The sequence below is a fragment of the Elgaria multicarinata genome, chromosome 1, assembly GCF_023053635.1.
Source record: "Elgaria multicarinata webbii isolate HBS135686 ecotype San Diego chromosome 1, rElgMul1.1.pri, whole genome shotgun sequence".
NCBI lineage: Eukaryota > Metazoa > Chordata > Lepidosauria > Squamata > Anguidae > Elgaria > Elgaria multicarinata.
In genome coordinates this window covers 134,043,641-134,067,619 of record NC_086171.1, presented here as the reverse complement: position 1 = coordinate 134,067,619, position 23,979 = coordinate 134,043,641, and the positions used below count along the sequence as shown (strand labels likewise).

General features: G+C 39.6%; 1 protein-coding gene across 1 annotated transcript in view; it reads right to left on the bottom strand.

The window, feature by feature from the left end:
• Positions 1–20,941, bottom strand: part of LOC134403574 (vitellogenin-1-like) — a gene marked incomplete at its 3' end in the record, with an annotated part of 50,161 nt that extends 29,220 nt beyond the window's left edge. The window contains exons 1-17 of the mRNA XM_063133908.1: positions 20,902–20,941; positions 20,509–20,529; positions 20,236–20,387; positions 16,475–16,726; positions 12,915–13,076; positions 10,700–10,845; positions 8,894–9,041; positions 8,612–8,772; positions 8,340–8,505; positions 6,806–6,931; positions 6,016–6,228; positions 4,885–5,102; positions 4,698–4,792; positions 3,551–3,675; positions 2,613–2,714; positions 448–567; positions 1–187 (exon numbers count right to left, since the gene is read on the bottom strand). Of these exons, the coding sequence (XP_062989978.1) occupies positions 1–187; positions 448–567; positions 2,613–2,714; positions 3,551–3,675; positions 4,698–4,792; positions 4,885–5,102; positions 6,016–6,228; positions 6,806–6,931; positions 8,340–8,505; positions 8,612–8,772; positions 8,894–9,041; positions 10,700–10,845; positions 12,915–13,076; positions 16,475–16,726; positions 20,236–20,387; positions 20,509–20,529; positions 20,902–20,941 (2,434 nt within the window). The remainder of the gene's footprint in view (positions 188–447; positions 568–2,612; positions 2,715–3,550; positions 3,676–4,697; positions 4,793–4,884; positions 5,103–6,015; positions 6,229–6,805; positions 6,932–8,339; positions 8,506–8,611; positions 8,773–8,893; positions 9,042–10,699; positions 10,846–12,914; positions 13,077–16,474; positions 16,727–20,235; positions 20,388–20,508; positions 20,530–20,901) is intronic.
• Positions 20,942–23,979: the final 3,038 nt, after the last annotated feature.

Sequence of the window (23,979 nt, the reverse complement as noted above, 5' to 3'; positions counted from 1 at the left end):
CATTTCCCTCTACCATTGTGTGAGCAACATGATTCACGCTCATCTGCATAGGGAGTCCAGTACATGTAGGCAAAATGTATTGCATTTCCACAGTGATTAAATTCTTTTCCATATGGAAATTATAGTCTCCTTTAAGGGCAGCCAAAATGTCCTTTATGAAGGGGATGGGCCCCTTTCCCTGGTATGCCTGCAAAGATACATTTGACTTGTTTCAATAAAGAAAGATTGAATATCTCCCACTTCACATCCACTTCAGTAACTATCTCCCAGGAAATAATCATGTCCGTGGAAAAATAACTAAAGCAAGGTGATAAAAGTTACAATTTCTTGAACATAATCAAATCCATAGCAGAAAAAGACCAAGCGATTGAGCGAGCGACAGAGAGGAGAAGAATTGTATATTTAAGTTTTTGATCATGAACCTGATAGTGATAGCAAAAGAGGCACCTGTACTATTTCCCGGATGTCTTTAGCCTTCACATTCCCAAACATGATTTCTTGGTTAAATATTCTGAAATATCCTTCAGCAGCTGTTGATTCATGGACTGCAGTTTTCTGGTCAGAGGGCTGTATGTGATAAGAAATGGAAACTTATTGGAATGTTTATTTGTTAGTCATGTGTCTATTGCACCTTTCCTTTGCATTTACAGTGCTCACGGCAGCATTGCACAATTTAAAAAATAAGAAAATATAACAGAAATAAAGCATTAATGACAAAGCAAAACACAAAGCTTCAGAAAAAACGGATTCCATAGATGTCTTAAAACAAAACAAAACTAGGAGGGGGGAATGGAATCACAAAAGAATCCTCAACCTGGCTGGTCAAATACCTGGTGAAATATCAACAACAACAACACTGACAGCAGCAGCAGCAACAACAACAAGAAGTCCTAGCCAGGACAAATAGTCTAAGTTCAAAGTTTAGCCAAAGGCCAGGACAAATACATCAAAAGAAAATATTTATACATGTATACAGTAATATAAATATCTCAAACAGTAGAAAATTATACAGATAACTTCGAATTTGCCATAACTAAAATTCAGCTTTCACTCAGCAGTCTGAATCTCCATGGCAGTTTATGGCAATTTTGTCTAGTTCTCTCTTCCTACCCGAGCAAACAAACCCACTTTATGTGTCACATAACTGTTGGTATCACTCAGAAGAAAAAGAACCGTTTCTGCAAGGGCATTCCTATATCCATGGGTTAACAAGGGTTTCAGGAATCTCTCTCTTGGGTCCCTATACAGAGGGAAAATTAACATGTAGTGAACAATGTCTTCCAGTTGATGTTGGCCACAGATGCATAATTTGCATTCAAATGGCACCTTGTGGTAGCATCCATCCAGAACTGCAGTTGGCATCACTTGGAATCTGAGTTCAATAGAAGCATATCTTAGGGAAAGAGGCCTCAGTTTGGACAAATAGCTGGCTCTGAAATGTTCTGTTTTCAAAAGGGGGAACCACCGGGAGAACTTAGGGTTTTTAATTAGTTGCAGATCCCTCCTAGAATCTATCCAAAACAGCCAATCCCTTAGTTGCTTCTTATCCATATCAAGGACAGGCTTCAGCTCAGGAAAGTAATAGCTATGCAGGAGCTTTTGGAGAATTGCCATCCAAGAACAATTTTTGTTCCTTTCTAGGTAACACATAGCTGGAAGATGTTCATTTGGTAGGGTGGCAATTCGTTTAAAATATTTTAATTGAGCACACTCTATTTTTGTCCTAATTGATGGCCATCCAGATTCTGTATGCAAAAAAGCTGCAGGGGTTCCAGATAGGAGAGAGAAGAATTTTCGAAGAAAATTGTTCTGCACAATTTCTAGGGCATTAATGATGGTGTTGTCAAACCCCCAAATTTCAGACCCATAAAGCATTTGCATTATTGCTTTGATGTTGAAGACTTTTAGGGCAGGTTCAATCAACTGTCCCCCTTTATTATAATAAAACTTCATTAAAGCCCCTATAGTTTTCTGTGCCGTCAGTTTCACAGCCTCCCGTGCCCTTTCCATGAGAGAGACTCACTGAAAAGAATGCCCATGTGTCTAAATGGATGGGCTTGTTCAATAACATGTTGGTCCAAAATCTATCTATGTGTAGGACTGTGACTTCCAAAAACCATTATCTTGGTCTTAGAATAGTTTTTATATTTACAGTAAGCACTAAATGTGTCTAAGAGATTTTTCAGACCCAAGCTAGAGAGAGAAATAAGTAATATGTCACCTGTATACATTAAAATAAAAATCTTTCTATTCAAAGTTACTGGGGAAGGAGAGTTTACTTGAGCTAACTGTGACACCAGATCATTAACATAGATATTGAAAAGGGTGGGAACCAAAAGGCATCCTTGTTTTACTCCCCGAGTTGAGCCAGGTCAAATAGGACTATACAGATTTTCTGAGTTAGGCAGTTCCACAATCTAGGAGCAGCCTCAAAGAAGGCCCTGTCTCATGTCCCAACCAGCTACTATTAAACACAAAAAACAGCCTCCACAGAAAATCACAGGAAATATGCAGACGTATGGAAGGAATACTGGGTCCAAGACATTTAGGGCTCTAAATGTTCACTTAAAGCCCTAAATGGCCTTACTGAATATATTTTGATGGTCACTTACTATTTGTTGAAACTCCTGTGAATCAGAAGATGTCCTGACACGTTTCCTGGCTGCATACAGCTTTTCTGACAGTTCAGGAAGATCTCTAAATGTCAATCCTACCTGTGTTGGAAGGAAAAATGCAATTGCAAAAAGGGTTTAAATATTCTATAAAACTAGACCAATATATTGTTTTAAAATATTTTAATAGGTAATACAGAGCTTTAAAACAAAGAAGCAAACAAATCAAAGAATTACAGTAATAGTTCAATCCTGTACATGTTGATTCAGAATTAAGTCCCACTATGTTCCATGGATCTGATTCTCAGGTAAGTGTGTCTAGGCTTGCAGGCTCAACCTATTTAAGCGTTCTATAAAGGCTTTTTGAGACACCTACAGGAGTCAGTTCTACTTAAATATGAATTCACTTTGAATTTAATAAACAAAAGATGTTATCTATTGTCAAGGGTGAAAGGCTGTCTATTTTCTCAGATTTGGAATTATGGAGTGTTCCTACTACAGAAATAAATGTGAAACAAATGGATATTAAAATAAACAAATTCAGAGCTCATCAGTACTGGGGAACATCGATTTGATATTGGTCTCAACTGGGTACCATCACCATCAACTGAATGATTTTGGAAAGAATGCCATCGTCCATGAAAAGCCAGCTATTTGCTAAAAGTGGGTATAAATAATGCAAATAAATATTTCTTTTTCGTCATATTTGTTATAGGAATTGGGAAGAGGATATGGCATGTCTGAAAGCTTTGCAGCAGCTTTGCAGCGGATCTGGCAAACGGATCAACCGCTGGTTGCCACACTCACTTATTAATTGAATAGTGGGTGGGAGGTAAGGGACCAGAGAAAGGTATGGATGTTAATTTGTCATGCATATCAGCAGATGATAAATGTGCAGTGATAAAAAAAAAAGATTAGAGGAGGAAATGCCCAATTACCTCAAGAGGAAAAACTACATTTTGGCCAATAACGGTCTTGACTTTGCCCATTGCGAATGTTGGAACCAGGCTCCCGTCTTTATGCACAAAGACAAACCTAACTCCCACACCATCCATAACAGAGCCTAGAAAGATAGATAGAAATCTCCCAGTAAGTTAGATCAGTTCTTCAAATGGCAGAATACAGGTTTATTCAATGTCTGAATTGCTTAATACAATCACATCACTATGAAAAAACTAGAAACTTCATGTACAAAATGAACGGGGTAGAAAAAAGGGACTACTGTGGCAATGATTGGGGGTTGGGCTTCTTGCTAGATGTGCAACCATGAGGTACCAGCATGTCCAAAGTCCACGGTTCTTCATCTGGCTGGGGGAAATTGTGAGGGTTGCCAGCTTCTGCAATGGGCACTCATGGAGCACACACCATCAATGTTTCCCGCAATTAAATGAGAGCCATTACGGGAAAATGTGTGTCCTGTTACGGTGGTAAGGGGGCGGGACTAGGCAGATGGCTACGGGGCACGGATTTTCTTTTTAAAAAAACTCCTGAGAGATGCACACCAGTGCAGAAATGCAGCAATACAAGGGGGATAGGCACTGTGTCAAAAAAGTGCTCCTGTGCAGAGATACGTTTGGTAAAAACAACAACACCACTCGGTGATGGAACAAGATGATGCCCATGCACCAACTGATCAGCTGTTCACTGAACCAGGAGCTCACTCTGAACAGCAACAGCTTCTTGAAGGGGTAGCACACCAGCCACGGACTTCAGGATTGTAGTGACAGAGAAAAAAAAACCCGTGACAAAACCAATCAGCGTTATACCTGAATAACTGAGAGGTCGACCCAAGATCACAGCGAGATGAGCTGTGTGTCATGTGGACGACTTTGAAATTACCCTGGAATAAACAGCTGGTACAGACATGGCCTCAATTCTGACATATTGTTATAGCTGATGCTCTGGTGAGGATCAGTAGAAATGTTGTTAAATAATGGGGACCCAGCGCTGTTAGGCTGTAAATTATGGTAAAGATCTGTGTTTTCCTTTCCTTCTGTGATTATTCTTAAAATATTTGAACCCCCATTATTTGTTAAGCCACGTGCTGACTGTAATAAATGCATGTTGAAAAAACATGACTCTTACCTATGAATAAACCATAAACTCTGCTGAATCGTCTACCAACTTGCTGTTGAATCTTTCTGTTCAGTAATTTGAGAGCAATTCTGCTGGCAGAAGCCCTGAAAAACACCCCCCAAGAATGTCATATTAATGATTTCTAATTGTGTATGCTACTCCTTTCAAATAAAATCAAAGTTCGTATTAGCCATACATTTCTTGGTACTCAGGGTCTGTGGAAGTAGCCAGTTCTCTCAGTTGAGTGTAGACAAAGGTTTCCACCTGTGTGCTAGTTTCATTTAAAGCAGCAGAAACCAAGGTCATCATCAAAGGAAGAGACGGTTTGCTTTCAAATGCAACCATGTAACAAAAGATTCGGGTTACAACTTCAGTCCTGTAGTTCATGATTATTGGAAGAGTTGCTGACTGTACCTGCAAAAAATTGATAAAAATATGCATTTTGTTCATTCATTTCTCTCCTTGCTACAATTATATGCAAGATTTTGACTTCCGAAGTTAGTTTACTGTATTAGATGGCTGCTTAGCAGACGTTTTGATTTTTTTCTTTGATCAGCAGCGCTCAACTGCAATTCCCATGCCAAAAAAAACCACTTCAGCATTTTGACATATTGTTTAAGGGACAACTATTAAAAACCACAATAGCAATCAAAAGGCCTGCTGGAAACATAGAGGTTTGGATGCAATTTTTGGTATTGTGGCTCTATTGAATTCCAATATGACACATCCTGCCACTATTTAGTCCATACTCCTCTTTGAATTGAAAAGAGATCAACTAAAAGGCTGCTCTTAGAAATTCCTGTCATTTAGGGAAACACAGAACAGTATTCTCTCTGTTTGTATTTTTGTTGTTACAGAAGAAAGGCATTTTTGGACAGTTACAAGCAAAGCTCCGAGAGAGATAAATTTGGAGCTACTTACACATCTATGCTTTGCAAATGTCCAAAGCAGTGTATTGTATACATAGCTCCCTTGAGATAAGATATGTAATTGTGTTTTTCAAGTGAAGGATCCAAGAATGGAGGTTGCTGATTTATAGGATCACCATAAGTTGAAGATGACTTGAAGGCACATAACTAACTAACTATGTGTTTAATTGCACAAATTTCTTGATGGACTGTCACACCAGCAGTGTGACAAGGGGATGTAGCACTGCATTGTGACTTTTTCTGGACACTTTTCAGAAAAAGTGAAGTGGCTCTGTCCTAAAACTACTGCTCTTTGGAAAAGAAAAATGCCATATCATCATGATATCACCAATAGCTACATAGTGACATTGATGCACCAACAACAACAACCCCAATAAAAACCCCATACATCTTCTTACCAGTGTAGGATATTTTAGGGCCAGATTTCTTAGAGCGAGGATGGCATTTTGTCCAATTCTGACATCGGCTGCAGCAGCAGGAGAAGTTGGCATGAACTTCATCACGTGTTTCAGGACAACTGGGAAACCCACATTTCCACAGAACCTCAGAAACATAATTATTTGCTCTACATCAGATGTTCGGGCTGCTTTATTTGCAAAATCAGTTAAAGGCTATTAAAAAACAAACAAACCGGTTTCAATGTTGGAATTACTCTGGTGGTAGTGTTACAAGCCGTGTGTGATCCCAATCCAAAAACATGAGCGCACGACAAGGTGCACCACACATGGAAAAACCATAAAATTAGACATTAGATATGGATATTACTTTGGATTGAGATGTAGCTATAGGATTCCTAGTATGACCAGCATCCTATGCATGTGCATATCTACCAGGTAAGTTTCTGGTTTCCATCCATACAGGTTGAATTGACATGCGTCTGGCTAGCCACAAATCCATAATGCTAAATAATTATGCTAGTCAATATTTTGAGAACTTCTTAGGCAAATATGCTATGATGGAACTGCTAAGATCCCCCACATTATTATTTCAATCTCAAATTGATGACAACAGTTCAGATTTTAGTGAAATTAGTAGCAAAAATCATATTGTTTTCAATGTGTGGTGGTTCCAGCCCAAAAACTGTACTCAATGCACACATTTTCATTTGAAGGTTCTTAAACAGAAGACGCGGAAACTATTTGCATTTGTATTCTTTAGATAAAGAAATGTAATGGAAACTTCTTATACCTTGATATACTTGTCAGGGCATGTGGCTGAGATGGTACAATGTCTGTGACACAATGATCCAAAGCTCATGATGATAACTGTGCGAGAGAGACTCTCTGGGGCCCTGAGAATCTCTGGCATAATTTTCTGTGGAGAGAAGAGTTGGTCACTGCCATAATTAACCATGCAAGTGGGAAACAAACATACACCAAACGTTTTGCACATATCTAACAAATTCATCAATAAAAATCAGATGGAAATAAATAAATACTGATGGTACTAAGGGATTAACAGTCCTATAAACAACTACTCAGAAGTAGGTCTCACTGTGTTCAGTGTGACTTATTCCCTAGATAGTATGTTATGGTGCCCCGAACAGAGAAAATATCCCAAAACATAACAGTTATATTGCTTGGAATCTATAAAGTTGCAGATAGCATTCCAAGAGCTACCAGTAATTCTTACCATGTATTATCCCGATAATTCCTATCACACCATGATTGCCTCCATATGATATGCCTGATTTTACAGACTATTTTATTTATTTATTATATTTCTATACTGCCCAATATTTGAAAGTCTCTGGGCAGTCCACAACAAATAAAACCATAAAATGCAGAGAACTATGCCTGCTCCCTCTACGTACTCACAAAATAGAGTGTAGAGATGGGGAGAAGGGGGCATTCATGGGGAGGGGAGGACACAGAGGCAGCAGCCACACGGCAAATTCTATGGCCTCCCTGGACTTCCCCTCCCCTAAGCCTCCACTGGACGGGCAAAAATGCCCATCTGGCTTTGCGCTCTGCGTAGGATACTTGTGAGCCTCCGAGTTTGGATATTCCCTAGGTTACTCCTGCATAGGATACTCTGAATTGCACATTCCAGAAATCCATACATTCGTGGCTTTGCAATGCCTTATGCAAAAGAAATTGTGTTCAACAGCAAGTGCACTTTTGAAAAATGCCCCCTCCCCCAAAGCACTGCATACATTTCTAGAATGAGTGCAAACGAACTTTAGTCAATGGGGGCATGCATTAATTAATGTGTCTTTTACAGTGGCATAGTGGTAAATCCTGAAGTGTAGGAACTCACCACGATAATTCCCATTCCCTCGCCCCCAAGGAAAGTCGCAAAAGGTGGGCAGCTGTGCTGATCCATTTCAGCAACCAATTCCAGCAGTCTCCATCTCTACCAAGATCTGATCTTTTATTAAATGTATATCTAACATCTTCCTATGTTCACCTGATATTATTTATGGTTTTCACTGTTTTAATTGGAGTATAGCACTGGAGGTGTGGATGCCTGCTCTAGTTAGCAAGGTGGCAAGTTTTAGTTTTTTATAAGAGGCAGGATCAGCAGGAACTCTCTGTTCTTAAGATTTTATTTTTACCCAATGACTACACAGAAGACACATAATTTGGTTACAGCATCCGGAAGGGCATAGAACACTGCTTGGGAATAATGAGGCTTACTTCTGAGTAAACATGCAGAGGATTGGGCTGCTAAGGCATGCTAACAGAAGCAAACAAAAATTGCAATGTAAGATATATTTTACCACAGCTTCATCTAATACTTCTTGAGTTGCACTCCCTAAATGGAACAACGAAACTAGTGCCTGTGTTGATTCAAAGTTGGTGATTTCTCGTTGGACTATCTTTTGCCTTAAGAATTTCATTGCGTTTCCATTACCAACAGCAGTGATGCAATCCAAGATGAAGCGCCTGCAGGAAACGAAGCAGGAGTCATATCCAAGCACCAAACATTTTAATTTAGATATTATTCAATTATGCTTTTCAAATAATAAAAGCACTTCCTGTATTCCCTTACCTCTTTACTGGGTCATGAGCGTGCTTTTTAAACACTAAGTCAAAAGTATTTGGTTCAGCTAATGTGCGCAAACGTTGGACAAGCAGCAGGTATTGCATTCCACCATCTTCAGGAAACTTGTCATGAGGATGTTCTGTCAAGTGGTGTAATACATCCTCAAACTATTGGATAGTTGTTTTTACAAAGAAAGAAAGAACTTGTCAGATGTGTTTTCAGGTATTAGGCAAAGAATATTTGGCATGGTCAGAAAGTTCTGTTTGGATTTATAAATTTAAACCTTACATGCTGGACTAGGTCCTTGTTCTTTAACATCTCGATAGGAAGAGGAGGAAATTCACTGTCAAAAATGTACACAGGTGGCCCATTTTTCTTCATGTCAGTAGGCACTTGTGGCAGGCGGTTGTGGATACCAGTATGCTTAATTCTCTGCCTGGAGAAGGAAGCCCCAGTGAAATTTAGAGCAGGAGGTGAGGAAAGCCCTATTTCAGCCAGAGGGCTGAACTCAATTTTGAGGAAGTTCTGGGGAGGCCACATTCCAATGATAGGTGAGGCCAAATGCAAAAAGGTAAAATCTTGTAACTTAAATCTCTTATTGTCAGTAACTAACCCTTAGGAGTGGCATTTAATACTTTTAGAATGGGCAAAGAAAGAAAGAAAGAAAGAAAGAAAGAAAGAAAGAAAGAAAGAAAGAAAGAAAGAGAAACCAATAATCCTGCACCAAGTGTGGGAAACTACCAGTTGATTGGTGATTGGGAAGAAAGGGGTAGAGCCAGGGGAAAGGGGCAGATTTGACACCCCCCCCCCGGCCTGACGTTCTCCACTTCTGATTTAAAGTGAGCAAATTATGATGAATATATAACATTATTTCTGATTCTTTTTTTTATAATAATCTTGCTATCTGTGAGGGCTACTGGGTACAACACCTCACCCTCAGAGGAAATACGCCAATCTAAATTTTGCCATCCTTTCTTTGATATGATATTTAGGTCATAAAGATTTGCTGAACCTTCGAACACTGCAATTATTAGGCACAATTTACTGAACCTTTTATCTTAATTCTTGTCATTTTAGTAGACATACACTTGTTCCACATTTGTTTTCTGAGTCATTGATTAATTTTTAAAACTGTGATTGATGAACAAACTACGCATTACATTATCCACATCAATGACACTTTTGTGGGCAAAAAGCAACCAGGCAGAGCGTGATTTTCAGCAGCAAACTAGAAGGGGCCATTGACCTAGATAAGGTAGGGTGACCATATGAAAAGGAGGACAGGGGTCCTGTATCTTTAACAGCTGCATAGAAAAGGGAATTTCAGCAGGCGTCATTTGTATATATGGAGAACCTGGTGAAATTCTGTCTTCATCACCACAGTTAAAGCTGCAGGAACTATACTAGAGTGACCAGATTTAAAAGAGGGCAGGGCACCTGCAGCTTTAACTGGTGTGATGAAGAGGAAATTTCACCAGGTTCTCCATATATACAAATGACACCTGCAGAAATTCCCTTTTCAATGCAACTGTTAAAGCTACAGGAGCCCTGTCCTCCTTTTCATATGGTCACCCTAGATAAGGAGCATGTTCTAGATCAAGGACCCACAACTGCTTTTACTCCAAATAAAAGTAGCCAAGTTAAACATGCTTGCTTAAACACATAGCTAGTGTCTCATGTAGTTTGGCCCTAAGTGATCTTTTCATCACTCATATTTTCCAGGCCCTCCTTATCAGCATGTTTCCATGTTTTAAATTATTTTATTGCAAGCATAACAGTATGCAGTTTCTGTACCAAATTGTATTTGTGTCGGCTTTTAAGATATGTATCAAATAATATCCATTTGAAATAAACTAATCAGAAACTGGTAACTTCTGCTAGCAAAAGCTCAGAGATCCTTGCATATGTTTCCAATTTATGGCTAACCATGACGTTCTAGGATAATTTGTGGGTTCATGAAATGAAATTCTAGCAAGCGCGATACAGTAAATGTTGAGGGAGAGTCTCACGGAATTTGATTAGATTATTCAGGATGATCAACGGATAAATTAAAACCACTTGTAATACTGGAGCAATTTTACAGAGATATGGTACCTGGAAATGATCTCGGCGACTCCTCCATTCAACTCATTGGATAGTGAGAGCAGTCCATATTCCAAAACGTCAATTTCCTTAATTGTTTTGTCTGGCAACTTCACTCTGTAGTTCGCCGTAGATGTAATTTGTAAATGCGTATTTCTCTTCATGAAAAAAGGTAATGACAATAGAAGTCATTTATGATACTCTTAAATGGGACTTGCAGATCTACCTTCATCTATATCAGCTTGCCCCCACTTTAAGATCAGAAAGAGAGGTCCTTCTCATTTGCTCACCCATGAGGGCAATTAGGAGGGCCTTTTCTGCGGTGGCCCCAAACCTCTGGAACAAACTTCCATTGGAAGTCCACCATGAACCTTCCTCAAGAAGGCCTTAAAAACATTTTATTTTACCATGGCCTTCGCATGATGAATATTGTTATCGCTGATATTGTTATTATGGCTGCTATTGTTGTTCCTTTTGCTTTTATTGTTTTAATTGCTGTTTTATTGCTCTTAACGCTTTATGTATTTTATTGTTGTGAGGACTTCTGCCTTGAAAGATGGCCAAGAAATGTTTTAAATAAAATAAATAACATAATCATAACAAGTCCAGAAGTTATCCACTCACACAACCTAAGTGGATGCAGTAATTCTACACCAGTACTGTTTATAATAGAGGTTAGCAGCTGGCAGACCACATCCTGAATTCAGGCCCTTTCTGCCTCTGGGTACCAAACCAGTCTATTTTCTTTCTAAGGCTTTTTGCTCCAGGAAGGGGAGGGTATGAGGGGAAGAACATAGGAACATGGAATAATGCCTCATTCCAAGTCATACCATTAGTCTATCTACCACCGTATTGTACACCCTGACTGGCAATAGACACCAGGGGTTCAGAAAGGAGTCCTTCCCAAACTTACCTGAAATCTGGAGATGTCTGGGACTTTTTGCATGCAAAGCATGCGCTCTAACACTGAGCTATTGCCCTTCCCTTCTAAAGAAAAGAAATATGAGGACAACAGGATAGTCCAAGAAGACGATTCTCTTCTTTGTTCAGTTTTCTATCTCCCCCTTCTGTCTTAATTTCCCAACCCATTGAGGGCAGAATCCTATGCAAATTTAGACATAAAAAGTCATACAATTCCCAGCATTCTCCAGTCAGTATGACTGGCTGTGGAATGCTGGGAGCTGTAGTATTTCTCTCTCTCCTGTCTAAACAGGCACAGGATCGCACCCTTAAGAACATAACAAAAGCCCTTTTGGGATCAGACTAAGGGTCTATCTGGTCAATGTCCTTGTTACCTATGGTAGCCACTTATTTCCCCCAGTGATTGCTATCTAGCAGCATGGTGCCTCTGGTGGTAGTATAAAACCATAATGATTAGTAGCCACTGATAATCTTATCATGGTGGTTTAGAAAGAAAAGAGGTGGTGGGGACAAAGTGGGATGCAGGAGGGACCTCCTCCTGCTTATGTTATGTTCTTCTCTTACTGGCCTGGTTCAGACAACACGCTAAACCACGCTGCAATGCATTCCCTTAACCATTTTGTGGTTAAGCAGCGTGGTTTAGCGTGTTGTCTGAACCAGGCCACTGTGTAGTTCTTTTCCCACCCTACTTGAAAATAGCTTAGAAAAGCAGTAGATAAGAGAAACTGAGGGCCAAAACAAAGTCTTAGACATGGCTTGGGGTCAAACCACACATTACTTTAAAACACATAACTAGCAGTCACAAGATTTTTCTTCTTTATTAAAAAGTCAGTGCAGGCCCCCCCACCCAGATGAAATCCTAGTATGGGGGTAGAGAGACTTTAACCCTTTGCTACCTACTGCAGTCCTGAACCAGATCAGCCTCCCCACAACCCCCCTCTAATTTACACTGCCAAAAAGTGATCCATTTGTTCAATGGATCACTTCTTTGGCAATGTAATTTGAAAATACATGGACTCAGATCCAGACTGGAATGCAGCAGGGGTGGGGGATGCAGAGGATTTGTGCCCCCAACTCCCCCATCAAGGTTCCAATCCATATCTAAGGAACCAAGAAAAGGGAAATGTGGTTTTTGATAAAGATAGTTCACACTTTTGGAGTTAAAGAAGGATAGGTGAGCAGATGGCAATTGTAAAAACGCATGGCTTGCAAAATGGGACAGTTGTATGCCAACAAGCAACAATGAACCTATTTGCATACGTGAATTGGACCTCAGATTACATACTCATGCAACCACTGCACTGACCTCTTTGCAGCTTGTCCATGGATGAATATATGCAGCACCAAAAATCTTTTCAACCTTTTTGTCACAGTCATTTAAATCCTTGGATCTGGTGATTAACATCTCATTGGGATTCTCAGAATTTCGATAGAAGTATGTTGTGTTGCATCTACCATGAATGTCAATCTGCAAAATAAATAAATACACATTAGATGGGTCCTTATGGAGAATATTCACCCACTGTCTGGAATTGCCTAAAATAACCCTGCTCTAATATGTGCCTTTAATCAACCTCTCCATTTTATTTTATTTTACTCTTTTTCTCACACGCATTCCTTGTCAAAGATTCAAACAGGAGCTTCTACTGAAAGATCACTGGAAACCCCCTACGGACATCAGTAGAGCCATGGTCTATCCCAGGGGGAAGTTCCTTATTCAGTTCCAATTAGGACTTATTGTATATGAAGAATAATTTGAAAATTTTAATAAAAAATGTGGTGAAATAATTTGATCAGTCAGAATTAAACCTCAAAAGCAAGAGATTTCCAATTCAGGCCTACCACTTTGCCCCGAAAAATCCCATTACACCTAATCTACAACTCACACATTCCTTTGCTAGAAGCCTTAGAATTGTAGATGAGCAGATGTGCCATAAAAGAGCCATAATTAAGCATAGCTGAAGAACTGAGGAATGTTATCTTTCTTTCTTACATTAGCAGGTTTCACTCAGATCTATAACATCATAACACTATTTTGTATTCATCAGAAGTGCAATCTCGGTATATGCTTAGAGTTTCTGCTAAGTTTAAATTCTGTCCCCCCACACTTTACCCAAGGTGTTTCGAGTCTAGCATCTTCCATACACCTTATGTTCCCCATTAGTTAATGAAATGATATGCACCACTCCAAGCTTCATCAGTACCTCCTAAATTACCCAACACTAAATGATGGGTGGTGGGAGATGGAAAGTTTGTAGTGGAAAGCCACTTTGGCAGTGGAGGCTGGTGGCTCTGATGTCAGTGGGGCTGTGAATCCACTCTGGGTCTCAGACAGAACCAGATGGAACTCTAAAGAAGCTATCCAAGGTGTTGAAGCCATTGTCCGCTGCCACATCTGTGCTACACCCATTTCCCCCCTTCTTGAGGTTGGAATTTTGACCTCAGGGGAGGGAGCCTTTGCTGAGGTTTCCATGGACAGGGTAGGGTATGGAAGGGCCTGTGATCTGCAGTCATATCTCCTCCAGTGTCAGAGCTCTGTCTCCAGCCTCAAAGGAGGATGCCCTGGTTGCTGCCTAGAGGCCATAGGATTACTCTCTAATTCAGCTATCTTGAAGATGACCCTATTACTGGTAGGATCAGGGTATAGATGGCCTAAGAAGGCATCAGAGTAGGTCTACTACAACTTATTAGATTGTAAGCCTACGCGGCAGGGTCCTGCTATTTATTGTGTTATCTGTACAGCACCATGTACATCGATGGTGCTATATAAATAAATAAATAATAATAATAATAAATATTACTACATTAAAATCTTTGTTTTTTTTTTAAAAAAAATAAACCAACTCTGTTCTGAATTTTGTACCAAAAATAATTTCAAACATTTTCGAACTTCAAAATCTGAATCAAAGCTGGCATAATTAATTTAAATATATGTGGAAGTAAAATTAATTATATTAATTTCAATATAAGGCAAATAACAATTTTGCACATTATATTCCTGACATCACACTATTACAGACTGGCACACCCACGCAAGTCAGTTTCAACCTAGCCAGATTTCCTGCATAGGAGTTTTTTTGTGTTTAAAAAGTAATTTGATCATTGTTCTTTCTTTCATATAGCTCTAGCACTGAACAATTTGAAATGTACACAGCTAAAAATCACGTAGCATCCTAATTAGCAATAACCACTTTATTTGATTGTTTGGATCAAAAACATTCTAAAACAGAGCCGAGCCTAAGGCCTTAGCTAGACCTATCCGATAGTCTGTGACAGAGGAGGGAAGATCTCGTGTTGAGATTAACGTGAGATCCTTCCTCCGTTTACACGTGAGGCGCGATGACCTCAGGAAGAGAGGCATCGTGCCCGCCATTTATTTAAAAAAAGACAGAATGCACGAATGCTCATGCGCTAAAGGTAGTTTTTTTTTTTTTTAAAAAAAAGAAAATTAACTTAATTTCCCCGCTCCCCACACCCTACCCCTAAGGAATCGTGCGGAGCTGGGTCAAACTGCGGTAACAGGCCACACGTTCTGCTGTCTCAGGCTCAGCTCGGGACTGTGAAAAAAATGGGCCAAAAGTGGAGGGCTCTATCCTGGGGCAAGGGAGGGATGATCCCTCCTGGATCCCAGGATCCCCTGTGAATCATGTGGACACACAGGGACGATCTCAGGGTTTGCCCCATGATAAAGCCCAGTCTAGCTAAAGCCTTAGAGACACATGCCATAATCCCCATCACTTAATTCAGGGTTCCCCCTCCTTATCAAGCTATATTTTCTAGCCCATATTGCTCTTTCTCCCTTCTTCTTGCTAAGCCACCAAAGCACCCAGCCACACATCTAGGGTGCTCCTGTCAACCTCTAAACTTTATGGATACCCTCTCTTGGAGCTCTTTACCTCCTGGTCCGCTGCCACATCCCTGCCACACCATTTCCCCACTTCTTGAGGTTGGAGTTTTGACCTTAGTACTCTGTTTCTTCTGTTTGGTCCCTGTTCCTCATGCCCAACAAGGCTATAGATCGGGCAAACACAGGGAAAATATATTTGTTCCTTACCGTATATGCTGACATGAGAAGCTTACTTCTATGCATGATTTGAATCCAATGGAATTGGTCTCACCTGAACTGCTCAGGGGCCTTGCCTCCATTTTCTCTATATATCCATAGCCCATATAGCTCAATTTCCATTGTTGTACAGACGCTGATTAACACAGTGGTTAATGGCATCAGCAGCCATGGACAGGTTCAAATCTCAGCCATGAATGCAGAGTGTAGGGCTATATTTCAGTTCAATCCCCACCCCTACCCTATCTGTAATGCTGATCCACCTTATGGTTGTTGAAAGGAAAATGTATGTAAAGGAAAAAGAGGAACACAATTCTAATGCCAGAATACAGAGTTAGGTGTACCAAGGCTGAGATCTTGTACAGATTTACCTTAGAGTAAATCTCACTGAATTTAATGAGACTTACTTCTGAGTAGATGTGCAGAGGATCACACCATTGAGCATCTTTGATTTCAATGGGTCTTGGATATGCATATTGTGCTCTAGATATTGAAGGAGCTTTTTGGAATGGTTCTATTGAAGTCAGACACAGTGACTGCATGGTAGGTAGCACAGAATTCCACCTTAAAGGAACCATCCCTAATTTAGCAACATAAATTGGAGGTTGGCCATGGACAAAATAATATCTCTTGAATCCCAATTTTAGACGTTGGAGTTGACAATTCATGCCTGGCACAGAAAGTCTTAAGACTGGGCAGGGTTGCTTATAAAGAAAAGATATACTCCTCAGTGCCTACTATGAGAACAAGGAAGAATAAAAGTCACAAATATACCACAAATATAACTGAAATTAAGAGTTTACCTCTTTTAAATTAAAGATGGTCTGGTCAGATTTCAGTGTAATTTGTAAAGAACTAAATACTCCATTAAAGATGTTACGCCCAAAATCTGAGGTGGTTCGTGAAAATTGGATATTTTCAATAAGCCCATTCTTCTCCTGAAACAAAACTGGGTCTTTGAACTCGTGGTTAAATATTTCTGTCAATTTGGGTGATGGAACGTAGTCATCCTTGGGAAATACGCCATTGTATTCGAATCCTTCACAGGATTGAAACTGTCACAAGAACACACAAAAATCAAAGTCAATATGGGAGGACAAAAGAAAAAAAATCTTTAAAGGGAAATTGAGAAGTTTATGCACATTGTACACTGTCTCCCAGAAATAGAGCATCATCAGATGAGCATTTTATTGCATGCTCATGGACTTAAGGAATTTCACGTGTCCTATTCATGATGTCGTTCACCTCCAGTGCGTCTCCTGCTCCCTCTAGCCTTCCTCCCATGACAAAAAAAGACCCCGGTAAGTCCAAATTGTTTTTAGAGATGGAACTTGCCGCTATCTCCTGCTGTGTGCAGGAGAAGTGGTGTGATACAATAGCCCACTGAATGGGCTTACAAAAATTAAAACCATGAAAACCATTAAAAATATTAAACGAACAACAGTATAAAAGCATAGTATAAAATGCAATATAAAAGCACAACCAGGATAAAAATGAGCAGCAGTGCAGAAATTAATACAGATTTAAAATAAAAATTAAAAACAGCAAAGTTAAAAATTAAGTTGATAAACTGTTAAAATATTGAGAAAATAAAAAGGTCTTCACCTGGTATCTAAAAGAGTGTAATGTAGGTGCCAGGTGAATCTCTGTAGGGAGCTCATGCCACAGCTGGGGTGCCACAGCAGAGAAGCCCCTCCTCCTGGTAGCCACCTGCCGCACTTCCTTTGTTTTTCGGCCCATTCAGAAGACACCTTAAACCATGGCTTTAACATTGTGGTTAAGCCAGAAAGCCAGGCCATGTTCAGAACTCTAGTTTAATCTCAAACATGGTCTAAGATTCTGGCTAGTAAACCAACATTGAAGAAGGATTCTCCATTTTGGATATAATGAGGAACCATGGTTTAGACAGGCCAGGATTGAAGTGTGGAGGCAGAAGGGGATGGAGTGAGAAGGAATGTTTGGGCCTGTTTCTAGCTGGGATTGTTACATCTGAAAGGGCCCATAACACAGGAGAGCTGACATTAGATCGCCTAATATTTTATTTTGATGTTAAAGCAGCTGGAGAGAGCTCTGAATTTGTTTGGATCAGCTGTGCTAGCAGAAGGGCTATTTGACCCTTTCCTCCCCAACCATATTCCCTGCGTAAACTCTGAAGCTACTTGTTTGTCCTGAAGGAGAAAAAAAATGTTCTCTCATTGAACAAATTTCGGCCTCATCTACACCAAGCAGGATATTGCACTATGAAAGCAGTATGAAAGCAGTATATAAAAGGCAGGAGCCACACCAAAGAGGATATAGCGGAATGAAAGCAGTATATGGTATGTGTCAATGAGCCCCAACAGTTGTCAGTGCACCTCAATACCGCTATAAAGCAGCAGTGTGGCTCCTGGCTTTTATATACCGCTTTCATAGTGCAATATCCTGCTTGGTGTAGATGAGGCCTAGATGTTTAAAATGTCATTGGAAGCCCAAGTTAAGCACCTGTTCTGTCTCCACTCCCAAGCAACACTCGGCAATATATGAGGAAATCCATCATATACCCCTGTATGTTGTAACTTTAGTTTGGGAATCAGACAGGTTACAGGGCATGGCAGGCTGCGTGGCAGGCAGGATTAAACAACACTCTACCATAACTTATTAATAGCAATTCAATATTGCTTGTGGTCATATCCTGTTACCTCTTATTATGGTTAATCGAATGTATAGCAGCAAATGGCTTCAAGCGGGGAAGATCATCAAATATTTTAGGAACAATGCAGAATTGAAGCTACCCAAGCCATTTTAGTTTCATTGATTTGTTCTGTGGCAGTACAAATTGAAGAATTTGAGTAGTGAAGACAAACATAACACAATCAAAGGACTTTCTCCATGTATCCTTCACTTCTGTTGTGAGGTCAGTTTTGCTGTTTAGCTGAGAAACAAACTTCTCTTCCACTCAAAGCAGTGTTGCTAATTCCTGCCTGCTCACTAGCCCAATCACCTTCCACCACGTTGGTGCCCCCTCCTATTCCTTTACTAGCTGGGGGAAGTTCATACAAATCACCACACACATTCTGCTGTCTGGGATGGTAACAGTTCAGTATTCTACCATTTCAGGCACTTTTCTGCAGATGTTCTGCTAATTTCCACACCCTGAAGAGAAAGCTTAAGGCACACCTGCTTAACATAACCTACCAGCCCACCAGGGGCTTAATAAACTCCTGATTTTTGTGTGCTAGGCCATGATATGAAGTGTATCTGGTTTAGCAGTGTCATGTCAGCACAAGGAAAATGTAACAGCGAAGGACAGGGTTGTGCTGTAGACAGGGGATGGTAACATGATGTCCCTCCCACATTTTGTTTTAATTAATACATTTTCTTATTGGCAGCTGGGATTGCTGTAAAATAGGTTTCTGATGAAACCTGTTGTTTGAAGGGTTTTTGTTTATAGTATTGGGGGCTCAGACCTACCTCTGCCTTTTATGCAATTTTTTTTAGGTGGGTTGCTTGCCTTTGCAACATCTCCCATTGTAGCCATTTTGTAGGGGTGCTCAGAATTGCCAAATGTGGCTATGGCTCAAAAAGGTTGCCTACTGCTACTGTAGACCTAAGAATACCCCTCCCCCACTCCTCTACCTTAAGTTTAAATAGCCAAGTGACAATTTAAGAAACAACTGAGAACTTCATATCTAGAAATGTGTCTATAGGGAAGGGCGGCAAAGGGTTTTGTGCACTGCATATCTAGAAATGTACATCATCTTACAGGGATGGGCAGAAAAGGTTCTTGTGCAGACAAGCATCTTAATTATCTTTTAAATATTATATACCAGCAGACAGCTCAAAATATGCGAAGTTGAGCATAACCTCTCATTTGCAGTCTGGAGGTTTTGAAACAGTCACATTAGTTCTTGAAAATATGCAACAAAATCTAGCTTTGTTGGAAATATGTTTGTTTACTAGGTACAGAAATCACTTGATTAAATAATTTCAGGCACTATAGTTTGAGAAAAATTAAATGGATCCAGCAGTAATTTACTGTACATCTGAAGTTATATCCCATTATCTTGTTAAGAAGGTAAGAAGAGTCATGCTGGATCAAGGGTCCATCTAGCCCAATTGTTGACTGGGAACCCACAAACAGGAAATGGGTGCAACAGCACCATGTCACTCACGTTCCCTAGCAACTGGTATTCATAAGCTGACTGCCTCTGCTACTACAGATAGCATATAGCTATCAGGACTAGTAGCCATTGATAGCCTCCTCCACCAGGAATTTATCTAACCCCCTTTTAAAGACACCCAAATTGGTGGCCATCACTACATCTTGTGATAGCAAATTCCATGGTTTTACTATGTGCCCTTAACTGTGTGCTTCTTGACAACAAAGAAGAACAAATCCTGAGGATGGCTTGAGCTGGGTAGGAATTGCTTGGTAAAGTCTGAAAAGAATTTAGGCCAGTGCACAAAAATAATAGCGTTAGTTATCAAATGGGTCATCAAATGTATAATAACATTTAATTATTTTTCCTCAAACTTTTAAAAACTGCAGAAAAAGTTAACTTTTGAATTGGATTCACTTTCTTACCAGCAGAACCCTCTGGTCTTGAGTAAAATGGCCGATTTCCACTTTACATATACCTTTTATTCCAGAACTGGAAGACACCTTTCCTGGAAGTTTAGTCATAGATTCAAATTCATAATGATATGTAAAAACTTTAGTTTGAGTTTGACCAGTTTCTGGAAAAAAATTGAACAAATATTATAGGCAATATGTCTAAAACTACAAACCAAGTTTTCAAATTAAATACACTAATTCATTTTTGGAGAAAAGATAATGCTAATATGGGAAGATACTTACGGGCATCTTCTTGCTGACAACCTGAAAAAGAGAGAGGGAGGGAGGGAGGGAGAGAGAGAGAGAGAGAGAGAGAGAGAGAGAATGAATAGAAATTAAAAATATAGAAAGTTTAGTTCTTCCTGTGAAAAGGTTTACTTTGTATCCCCCCACCCCAGAAGACATAGGCACAGGAATACAGAGATGTCTTTAAATATATATATATATATATATATATATATATATATATATATATATCTATCTATCTTTATTCATGCACATTTCTCAAGCATTCCCCATCCAATTATAAAGATCTCCACAGTATTTGCTATAACAGAAAAACTCTAATAAATAGCTTTAGTTTTTATATGAAAGATCTGTGTTTATCTTTGAAATTGTTTATGAATCTTTACTTACCCACAAGGGTTAATGCCAATGCTAGTATTAAGACCTTCATTGTGGAGATGGAAGGTAAAGCTGAATGGACTGGTACCTCTTTTATAGAGAAGCATATCCAGTCATGTGATTATTTTGGAAAACCTTTTGATGAACAAGCACATTTTGGGCTCAATATTGATTGACCAAATAAACAATCATTTCTTTGGCAAGAAGCACTGATATTACAAAACCATGGGATGACTCTAATTAAATATATATTTTACGAAAATGAAGAAAGCAAAGGCTGAACTGCTGGTGAATTGCAACTTTAGTAAATAAAATAGTCCAACTTAAAAAAAAAAAAAACTTGGGAAAAGCTATATTTAAAAAATGAGAATAGGTAGTCAGGGCTATATGCCTTTCCAGACAGACGTTGGTGTAAATCATCAAAGATATAATTAATTCCATTTGATGGGTATGAAAAATACAACGCATACTCTGAGTTGCTATATATTATAAAGTTAAATATGATTCAATTTTCCAAGGAGTAAAATGCTGGATGCCTTTTTTTTATAGGCCAGTGGTACACAGCTTCAAATTATTCTGAGGGCTTCTTTTAATTTTTATAACTGATGACAGCTGCATCGCTATGTTGACAAAGAATGAAATCTTTTCAGTCACATTTTAAGCCAATGTTTGCTTTTTAATCTGTTCTCTTAAACTCCTTTTTTCTGCTCTCTCTCTCTCTCTGTCTTTGCTATCTGCACCACTATAACTCTTCATCCCCATCTCTGTTAACTTTTCTCTTTTTTCCTTTCAAATTCTCAACAGCAGCAGCAGCAACAACAACAGAGACTACTTTTACCCAGTATGAGAATGTTAAGGATACTGGACTTTCTGGCAACAACAAATAACTGAATTAAATCAATACTAGGCCTTATACATGACTTTTCAAAGGGTCAAGTAACTAATATCTAGGGAGGGAGGCCTGAGGAATTTGTTTTTGGGAATTCCAATATGAAGTATCCTGATCTGAAATTCCTGGATGAGTGTATGGATTGGAATGTTTTCCTTCGGATTTTACATTCCTCCACATTTTCTTACGAAGTTTTCATGTGTTTCTTTGAGATTGCAAATTTAAACAGAGATTATTATGTAAATTTTTATGAATATTTTTTTTTTAAATTGCTGATTAATGCAGAAATGGTATGGAATGGACTTATGAATGAACATAGGCACAAGTGTCGCAGACAGGAAATAGACTTTGGGCTATGCTTTTAACTCATACAATGAAAGCAGTGATGGAAACTATGCTTGGCTGGGCAGACAGAAAGATCACACACCTTAGCAACTGTTTGATGGGTGCCCAGGAAACCACAGACTCCAACCAGCTTTGGATGTCTGGGTCTTGTTTCAAATCTGGATCCGAAGCAGACTGGGCCCAAATCGGGCATAGGCAGATTGGGGTCAATTTGGAAGCTTAGAATCAGTCTCTGATGGGGTTTGGAATTCCCTGCACAGCCCTATTCTGTATATTTGTTAGAATAATAATAATAATAATAATAATAATAATAATAATTTATTTCTTACCTGCCTCTCCACTTGGATCGAGGTGGGGAACAACAGCGTATATAAAATACATAGAAGATTTGCTATTTTTAGAATGTATATTTTCGCCTCAGACATACATAGTTTGATGGAAAGGTATAAGACTCTCCAGAAGTAATTTGGAGATCCAGTGCCTGCCAACTTAATCATTTCCATTGATTTATTTCCTTTTTAAGTTTCATTGAATTAGCAAAGGTTTTATAGGACAATATGGATTGAAACAGGTCCGTCTTTCCACTTCAAAGTTCTAAAATGGCAAACAGGACAGAGGATATTTTTTCTTTTTTCTACCCCCCCCTCAAATTAGCAATATATAAGTCACAAATAATACCCCCAATGGGGGCTCCCATCCTCTTTTCATTCTAACCCATACACCCCACCCCCCATTGAAACAGAATCCAGGCTCTTTCCTACTGTGAGTACTCGTCCTGCATCTCCTGGGAGACCATAGAACTCAGGAGTTTTGCTCACTAGCCACCCCTTCTGAAAACTAAGGTTTCCCTTCCTTCTTCTCTTCATTTAATTCCCCAGAAGCACTGTGCCTCTTTGTGTATTATTCATGATTTATTTATTGCATTTATATCCCACCTTTTTCCCCGTCCAAAGAACCCAAGGCAGCGTAAATAATCCTCCTCCTATCCATTTTACCCTCGCAACAACCCTGTGAGGTAGTTGGGCTGGGAGTCTGTGACTGGCCCAAAGTCACCTTGTGGGCTTCCATGGCCAAGTGGGGACTAGAACTCAGATCTCCCGACTCCCACTCCAGCACTTTAGCCACTACACCACACTGTCTCTCTTTGTTCATTTTCTTCCTTAGGGATGTGCAAGGATTCTGTTCAGACAGCATTTTAAAGAATGCCAACCTGATTTGCACTTCCCGGGGAGCGTCTTCATGGTGCCTCCTTGGCCCTGAATTCCTTCAAAACTGCACAGCATCACAGCTGTGGAGTAGGTACAGTTAATCCTCATGGCAGGAGGAAGCATGGGCTTTCTAGGCAGCACCAGCAGCCATTGAGCTCATGGAGCCCATCCCTGCCCTCTGCCCAGCCTTCCTGTGTGTCCCCTCAACCTACTGTGAGGCTTGATCCAGCTTTGATGCGCAGCGAGGTCACCACCGACAGATGGCACAAAGAAGATGGCAACCTCGTATGAAAAGGAAAAACCGTGTGTGTGTGTTTCTACACAGTTTTGCCAAAAAACCCCATGGTGGGTGTGAGTTGCCTGCTGCATTGTATAAATGTATAAATGACGCAGCACCAATTCACAGATGTGCATTTTTACTCCTTGGCTCAAAAACTACCAAAATACATATTTTTGATAAAAAATGCATACAAAAAATGTTTTTAGGGTAAAATACATTTAGAAATATTTTTTTGAAGTCACAGATTGTTGTGGAACTGGGATGTAATGAGCTTAGGAAGAAACACATGCAAGAACACATGAAGTACTAGAAATAGACTCATTTTATCCATTCATCCCCATTTAAACTGTAAGTGGTGCTTATTGAAC